The sequence below is a fragment of the Mchenga conophoros genome, linkage group LG3 (genome assembly GCF_057382185.1).
Source record: "Mchenga conophoros isolate Kocher_MC1m ecotype Shallow Benthic linkage group LG3, M_conophoros_male_GT1.1, whole genome shotgun sequence".
Classification (NCBI taxonomy): Eukaryota; Metazoa; Chordata; class Actinopteri; order Cichliformes; family Cichlidae; genus Mchenga; species Mchenga conophoros.
Window position 1 is genome coordinate 26131455 of NC_140528.1, and position 8492 is coordinate 26139946.

The 8492-nt window shown below is 44.3% G+C and overlaps 1 protein-coding gene across 1 annotated transcript in view; it reads right to left on the bottom strand.

Moving 5' to 3' along the window:
• The window catches only part of LOC146577906 (carboxy-terminal kinesin 2-like), a 37599-nt gene extending 29955 nt beyond the window's left edge, over positions 1-7644 (bottom strand). Inside the window, exons 1-2 of the mRNA XM_085267735.1 lie at positions 7617-7644; positions 6504-6784 (exon numbers count right to left, since the gene is read on the bottom strand). Coding sequence (XP_085123861.1) covers positions 6504-6784; positions 7617-7644 — 309 coding nt within the window. The remainder of the gene's footprint in view (positions 1-6503; positions 6785-7616) is intronic.
• Between the last annotated feature and the right edge of the window lie 848 nt (positions 7645-8492).

Here is an 8492-nt window from a genome sequence, read left to right on the forward strand (position 1 = left end):
ATTTGGCATGCAGAGTAGGGGGAGCCAGGGATTGAACCACCAACCTTCCGATCAGTAGATGACCCGCTGTACTGAGCTACAGCCGTCCCCAATGTAATGTCTAATTATTATAAAGAGCTTTTAATGCACATTCAGACCTGTGAGACTCACTCAGACTCTTAACTGTAGCTCTGTGCTACATGCTGACATTTCTGCTACTCAAACTTTGAATAAGCTTTATATAATCTAATATTCAACTCTGAACTCTAACTTTAGTACTTTTAACCAGGGGCGATTCTAGGATCAGAGCTTTGGGGGTGCTGAGCACCAGGAGAGCTGCCCAGCCAGGAGAGATAAACTTTACTCGTCACAATGAGACTTCTTCCCTGTCTCTGTCAGTCCCTGCATCCTTAAATGTTGTCCCGAGTTCCCTCTGACTGTCACTTTGGTGCATTTAAACCCCTGCTCCTTCCTGTCCTCATCGTCTGTTGTCTCCGTCTCCGTTATCAGTCATCATAATTTTACCATCTCTGTGCAAGTCTGCAAATTTCTTTATTAATATTAGATTCTTAAATTCATCAAGTCTCTCTGTGCCTGGGTCCTCGTCACAAAACATGACATCACTGTTTTGTACACAATTTAATCCCACATTTGTGAAAGAAAAGAAAAACACTTTTTTTAAAGTCTGTAACTGTCACGGCTGCCGAGGCGAGACGTGTGGTATTGAAGGGAGAAAGGACCCAAAACGCAGGCAGTAGATGATAATGCTGGTGATGTTTTATTTACACCGTGGTGAGAAGGCAAAACAGGCAAGAGGGAAGACAAAACTAAAGACCTAAACTGGGAAAGCTAAATGACAAACCTGAGACGGTACCAGAATGGGGTGAGAGGCAGAGAGACACGGACGAGGGACGGGACACGGACGAGGGCCGGGGCGGGACACAGACTGACACAGAGTAACGCAGGCAAACCGGCAACAGGCAGGAGAACACACAGGGCTTAAATACACACACCAGTAATCAGGGGAGGAGAGACAGGAGGGCAACACAGCTGTGAGAAATCAGAGCTGACGGGACAGGGGAAACGTAAACTGAACACACTCACATCAGACAGAGACCTTCACAATAAAACAGGAAACTCAGACACGGGGAACCAAACAAGACGTTGAACTAAACAGACAGCTTCACAAACAGACGGGGGGACACCATAGACCAGGGGTGCCCAATCCCGGTCCTCGAGAGCTACCGTCCTGCAGCTTTTAGATGCATCCTTGTTCCCACACACCTGAATCAAATGAATGGCTTGTTATCAGGCCTTTGCCAAACATGATGGCATGCTGAAGAGATCAAACCATTTGATTCAGCTGTGTTGGAGTAGGGATGCATCTAAAAGCTGCAGGATAGTAGCTCTCGAGGACCGGGATTGGGCAGGCCTGCCATAGACAGACGGATATACAGACGCAGACTCAGAGGCAGACAGAATATAACACATAGAACTCAAACAATAATAATCATCATCATAATAAACTGGACTATGATAATAAACTAAAAGCGCTGGGTCACCGACCCAGGACCATGACAGTAACAAAACATCAAATCTGATAAAGGTTATTTAAATGCTGCAAACGAAGAATGGATTGGAATAAAAAAAATACATATCCTGACCTTAATTACTTTACTGGGGGAAAATGATGAATGGTGCTCATAGCGAGTAAGAAGTAAACTGGGTGCATTTTTTGGACAGACATTCACTTTTAATCTGTATGTATAATACAATACAGATACATGAAAATAGACTCCAAAAATAGAGTCCTTGAAATGTACAAGTTATTGATAAAAAATTATTTTTTATAAAAATGGAGGCAACTTTGTATATGATACAATGTATGAAAACATCTCTACTGCAGATACTACTATGGCTCTGCAGATTTATTCCTTTCATTTTAACCTGTGTCGCCTCACCTTGAAGTTGGCAAATACTTTGGTGGTCAACTCTCTCAAGCAGTTTAACAGTTTCTGCCTGTCACTGCTCCCTGTCTGTTTGCTTACCTGGTTCTTCCTGACCTTGTACTTTCTCCTCACGTTCCCTCTTTCCTCTCTCCCTCTTTGGACTGACAATCATACACAAATAGATTGTATTCAATTAGATGAAAAAATTACATTAATTTGAAAAAAATATTATTAAGATCACTAAAGAAAAACATCCTCTCTCAGTGTACTTTCAACCAAAAGGCAAATAACCAAACCACACGAACATCTAATAAAAGATATAATAATAATAATAATAATAATAATAATGGATTGGATTTATATAGCACTTTTCAAGGCACCCAAAGCGCTTTACAATGCCACTATTCATTCACTCTCACATTCACACACTGGTGGAGGCAGCTACAGTTGTAGCCACAGCTGCCCTGGGGCAGACTGACAGAAGCCAGGCTGCCATATTGAAATAAATAAATATTGAAACACTGATCCAACATTATCCTTTATTGACGGATCATTTGTTCTTACACTTTTACCTGAATGTTGCTCCTGGGTTTAATATCAGCACATGCACATATGCACATGCACATATGTCAAAATAACCAGCTTCTCTCATTCCTTTTCAAACAGGACAGTGGTAACAACAGCAGGCTGCGGACAATTTTAAGTTTCAGATTATTTTTTTGTGTGTGTCCCGTTTGGATCTTTAGCCATCATAATTGTTGTCTTAAGGCCAAGAAAGATGCCAAGCGGATTTATTTTACCAAGTGGATCATCATGGCCTTGCCATATTGGTCCATTTGATCGACCTTTATTATAATTATGAATTTATTTTATTTTCAGTTGCTACAAACGGGACAGACATGACTGTGGGATAGGACAGGGAGAAAGAATGAAAGAAAGAGGGGGAGAGAAAGAAAACCAGAGGGGAGAAGAGACGGTGAGAAGGGGGGGGGAGAGAGAAAAAAAACAAAACAAAAAAAAAACACCTGGGTCACCTGTATGGAGAAAAAAAACAGAAGAGACAGCAAACAACAAAGTGCAACATAATAAAAAACAGCACCATCACAATAAACTAGCTAGCAGTAGATATCAATAGTTACTAAATATTAAACGATATTGTGCAGCACGCAAGATAGACAGCGCACAATGTGCTTTGAGGCAGCAGCCAAGAAAGCTTTAGTCCGTGTCTGTGAACACTCGTGTGTACACCTGTGTGCATACCTGTGTGGATCAGCATGCTTGCATTCCAAAGGTTTCTCCATGTAATGATCTGCTACGGAGTGTGGGGAGCCACAGCCCCGTCCACCAGGGTATGAAGCAGGTATGGAGGAGATCCAGGCCCCAGATATCCAGAGGCCCCAGAGTACGAGGACCCGAGGAGGACCACCAAAGGGGGGGAACCGTGCCACCCTCCTGGGAAGAGCTGAGTAGAGCCCCAAATGAGAGGTCACCCCGCAGCTACGGAGCAGAGGCCAGAGGGGGTTGCAGTGGCGTGCCCGCGGGCTCTGCCGGCAGCCAGCTGTGCCAGAGAGGACCGAGCTTCAGGCCCAGAGGCCAGAGGCCTGAGGGCATCCCACCCCCCGGAAGGAGCCCAGCCGGGCCACAGGCGCCCGGCCCCGCCAATCAGCCACCAGGAGTGAGCCGGTACATACATGAGCGCCCAGCCCCAGACGACAAGGACCACCAACACACCAACGTCTGAGGGCATCAACCACCGGCAGGGAGTGTGGTGAGGGGAGATAGGCCTCCGTACTTTAGAGGGCCTGAGATGTACCCAGAGAGGTCGAGTCTAAGACCCAACCTGACATATAGACACAGACGAACAGGCACACACGGACACAGACGTGCATTCCCACCCCATATGCACCACCAAATACTCAGCACTCACCCAACGTGTAGACAGACACAAATAGACACTGCACAGACAGTCGCACTCCCCAAACATACTCTATATCCCAGGTCCAGGTACCCCCGCCCTCAGAGGGGCAAGCCGCACCTAGACCCAGGAGATGTAACCCTTCTCTCTGGGGTGGAGGCAAGCGGACCACCTCCTTATCTGCAGTAGCGGGGAGGCCCCGCATCCCAGACCCCAGTCTGACGGCCAGCATAGAGATAAAGATGGCGCTGGAGTGACGGCAGCCTTTCCAAGTAGCTCTGCAACACCGAACTTGTTTCTTAACTTTCAACTGTTTTAGACTAGTCTTTCAAACTTTTTTTACCTTCCTTTAGTCACTCTACTTTCTACCTCTTAGATATACTATGGATAACGCACTTTTTAAAACTTCTGGAACCAGCTCCTTCATCTACTCAAGAGCGGAGCTGCTGGCACTTAACACAGAGGCACAGACCGGCATCAGACACAATATCCCGGCCCAGCTAAAGAGGAGCTACAGAGGCTGCAAGGCTGGAGCGAGGAAAGCGGATCACCGGAGGCGATTCAAACCATCAATCCCGACAGTGATCATGGGCAACGTGAACTCGTTACAGAATAAGATTGATGAACTGTGCGCTCTGAACAACCACCGACTCTACCGTGAGTGCAGTTTGTTTATCTTCACTGCTTGGGTGTCTAATAATTTTGGAAGAGTTATGTTGTCAAGAAATTGATCAATTTCGTTTTTAGATGGGTTTATTTGTGGTGTATATAAAGTTTCATAGAAATCCCTAAAAATTGTGTTTATTTTTTAGGATCATATATTGTATTCCCAGATAAATCTTTAACAGCACATATAGTTGTTTTTTCTTTATTGATTTTTAACTGGTTAGCAAGAAATTGTCCGGATTTGTTACCGTGTTCATAATTTTGCAGGCAAAGTCTTTGTACTAAGAATTTAGTCTTTTTATTAATAATTTCATTTAATTCTAGTTTTGTCTTGCGTATTTTGTTTAATATTTCTTGATCTTGGTGTGACACATAGGCTTTTTCTAAGGATTTGATGTTTTTCTCTAGTTCCTGAATTTTTTTGTTTTCTTCTTTCTTCTTATGTGATGAGAAAGAGATTATTTTACCTCTCATCACGACTTTCCCTGCTTCCCAGAGGACAGATGCTGATGTTCAAGGAGTGTCATTAAAGCCTAAATATAGAGTCCACTCTTTTTTAAAGTATTTGATAAAGTCTTCGTCTTTGAGCAGTGATGTATTAAATCTCCAGTTTTTTCTTGGTGTAGTATTATTCATCTGTATTAGTGTTAAAGATACAGGAGGATGATCGCTGACAGCTATAGGATGAATCTCAGTGTCTGTAATGTCACTCAGCAGTGAGCTGCTGACCAGAAAATAATCCAGACGAGAGTAGGAGTGATGGACATGTGAGAAGAAAGAATATTCCTTACTGTTGGGGTGAAGGGAGCGCCATGCATCGCAAAGACCAAAGTCGCTCATATACTGTTTGATTATATTTGTGGACTGCCAGTTACGCTGAGTTCCCGCTGTATTGAGCCTATCCATGTCTTCATTTAGTCCCAGGTTGAGGTCTCCCCCAAGAACAATTGTGCAATCTAGGTGTTCGGAGAGTGTACTCAAAAAACCGTGGAAGAATGAGGGGTCATCAACATTTGGACCATATATACTTACAATACCTAGCTTTTGGTTAAGTATAGATAGTTTGACGATTAGGAATCTGCCCTCTGGATCTATAACTGTATCGAGTACTGTGAAATTAACATTTTTATGTATTAGAATTGCTACTCCTCTTTGTCTAGAATTATAACAGGCTGAGAACACATTAGGAAACTCAGGTGTTTTAAGTTCATTCAAACCTGTGACAGGCATGTGGGTTTCTTGTAATAAAACAACGTCTGCCTGTAATGTTTTAGTTGGTTAAGTATTTTTAACCTTTTTTCCCTAGAGCCAGCTCCATGCACATTCCATGTGACAAATCTTAGCATGCCCATAGTTGTGTGTTTGTGGCTAATGATGTACGCTGTGTGTCTCGCTTAGACGGGTGAGGAAAATGGAAACACATCTTTTTTTTTAAAAAAGTAAAGAGAAGAAAATGCGCGGTAAGAAGCTCCATAGGTCTGACTATGTGTGTGCATAATAACTAATATGAGCAAATGTGTGCGTGTGTCCTATATCTGTGTGCGCTGTGTGGCTGTTGTAAGTGTGTTGCCTTTAAACGCATGTGTGTGCGTGATCGTGCAGAGTAAGCATGTAGAAATAGACAGTGTATTGTGGATGGATAGGGAAACAGGTGATCGACATAGTGATAGAAAAGAGAAGCAAATAAACCAAAGAGCAAGGTGCACGACACGAGAGAGAGACGGGAAAAGAAATAAAAACGGAAACATTCCAATCAAAGCGTTGGCGGAGAGTGACGGTGACGTTATACTAAATTAGCAAACTGAAATTACATAGTTAAGCAAAAGTTAATACAAGAGTGTGAGTGAAGAGAAGAGTGTAGCGGATTCTTATCTGGTGTGCGGTCAATACAGCCATGGAGTGATGCCGGGGTCGCGGTAGAGCTGTCCGTCCACGTAGAGCCGGTCCACGGCGATGACAGCCCGGGAGCCTTTCTGGATAAAACTACGTGGGACTGGGAAGAGGACCCTGCGTAGTTCCAGGATCTCTCTGGGGAACTGATCGTTCATGCTGAAATCCGTTCCTTTCAGCTCTCTGCCGCGACTCTTCACCTGCTCCTTCTGCTTGAAGTGGCCGAATTTGGCTACAATAGGACGTGGTCTCCCGCTTCCTGTCTTCGGAGCCCCTATGCGATGCACTCTTTCGAACCCTATGTTTTTCACCGTGTCCTCCGGCAGCTTCAGGTGGATTTTAATGAAGCTTCTCACGGTCGTTTCCGGGTCCTCTCCGGCAGACTCTGGAATACCAGAAAACACCAGATTATCTCTCATGCTACGGGCTTGTAGATCTATAACGGTCTCTTTTATTTTTTTATTTTCTATGTTTAATTGGGTCACATTTTCGGTCAGAGATTTGACCGAGTCCCGTAGCGTGGCGTTTTCCACAGCAAGTGTTTCCACCTGCTGCTGGCTGAACTCCAGGGATTCTTTTAGAGATTTAAATTATCTTTTAGATGACGGCGTCTCAGCTTTGGCCGGGGAAGACGCGCTCTGGGCCTTCTTCATTACTAAATCTTCGAAGCACCGGTCGATGTATTCTTGGAGAGCGTCTAAACTCTCCTCGTTGTCCTCCAGGGTGTTAGAGATGATAGGACAGATGTTGTTAGTTATATGACAGTTGGTTAGTTTATTTGGCAATACTGACGTTTAAAGAAACTTTGTTAAATTCTATGCTACCATTCGCTTTTTTTTCTCCGCCAAATCTCCGTACTTACTTAAAGTTTACTCTTCGCCGCCCCTCATCTGCCGTTTTTTTCCGGCAAAATTATCCACACCCACCGCCGCGCTGTGCATTCTGGGATATGTTGGGCCACGAAGTCTACACCGCCACATCCTTAAAATTCAGGGAAATGAAGGACGCATTTGAGGGCCGCATTTCGAGCAGCCTTTGAATTGGGACAGCCTTCGTCGCGTCGCTGTGACGTAATCGGCCTTAAAATGCGGCCTTTAAGGCTGCAGACCCTGAATTGGGATACAGCCTGAAACTGCTGCTCTCCACACAGCTCTGACACACCCTCATGAGAACTGATTGGTCAGTAAGCAGGCTGGTCGTACCTGCTGATCACTCACCTGTTCCAGACCAGGCTAGGGTTGCCATGGCAATATACATTCCACCTTCATAGTTAGAGTCAAGCCTGCATCAGACGGCTGGCCTGAGATCATGATGAATACAGTGACACACACACAGTAGCTGTTTGTGTGCAGCAGCTTCTCCTTTAGGAATCTGAGGTCTGATGAGACACAGCTGTTTGGAAGATATTTTATTTCATTTATTATTTATTTAATTTAATTGTTTTTATTTATTTAGATAGCTTCATGTTAGTGACAGAATAAGAAACTAAACCCAGAAAAATAACATCATAGTTCAGTCGTCTCAGGTCTCACACTACATGGTACACTGACCTCTCAGTGCAGTGACGTCGTCCTGCACCCTAAACAGAGAGACAGCCCAGAGCATGATGGTCCCCCCTCACTGCCTGACTGTGGGGACGCTGCTCTGTGGGTCACTTCAACATTTCTCTTCCTCTATGATATATACATGTCTATGTAGGAAAAGTATTTGCCCATAGATATAGGATATAATTAGAAAATATGAAACATGGATGATTATGAGTGGGCTGAGTGCAAAATCCAGGCAGGACATGATGTGCAACGAGTTTCACAGCCTGAGAAAATAAGTGTGTTATTGTAAGATGTTAGCAGAGCAGTGATCGGGTGAGGGGGTGTGGTTTAGCTCTCTGGTGTTGCCTGAGGTGGTGGAGAGGTTGGAGTAGAAGAAAGTGTTTCTGTGGACGGATGTGCTTCATCCACACATGAGCTGAGATCAGGAGTGTCTGTACTTGGTTGTGGGAGATCCATCCATCTTCTTCTGCTTATCCAGCTCACAGTTACGGGGGAGTAGCCAGAGTCACCAGCCTATCACAGGGTAACACTCACAGTGACCCA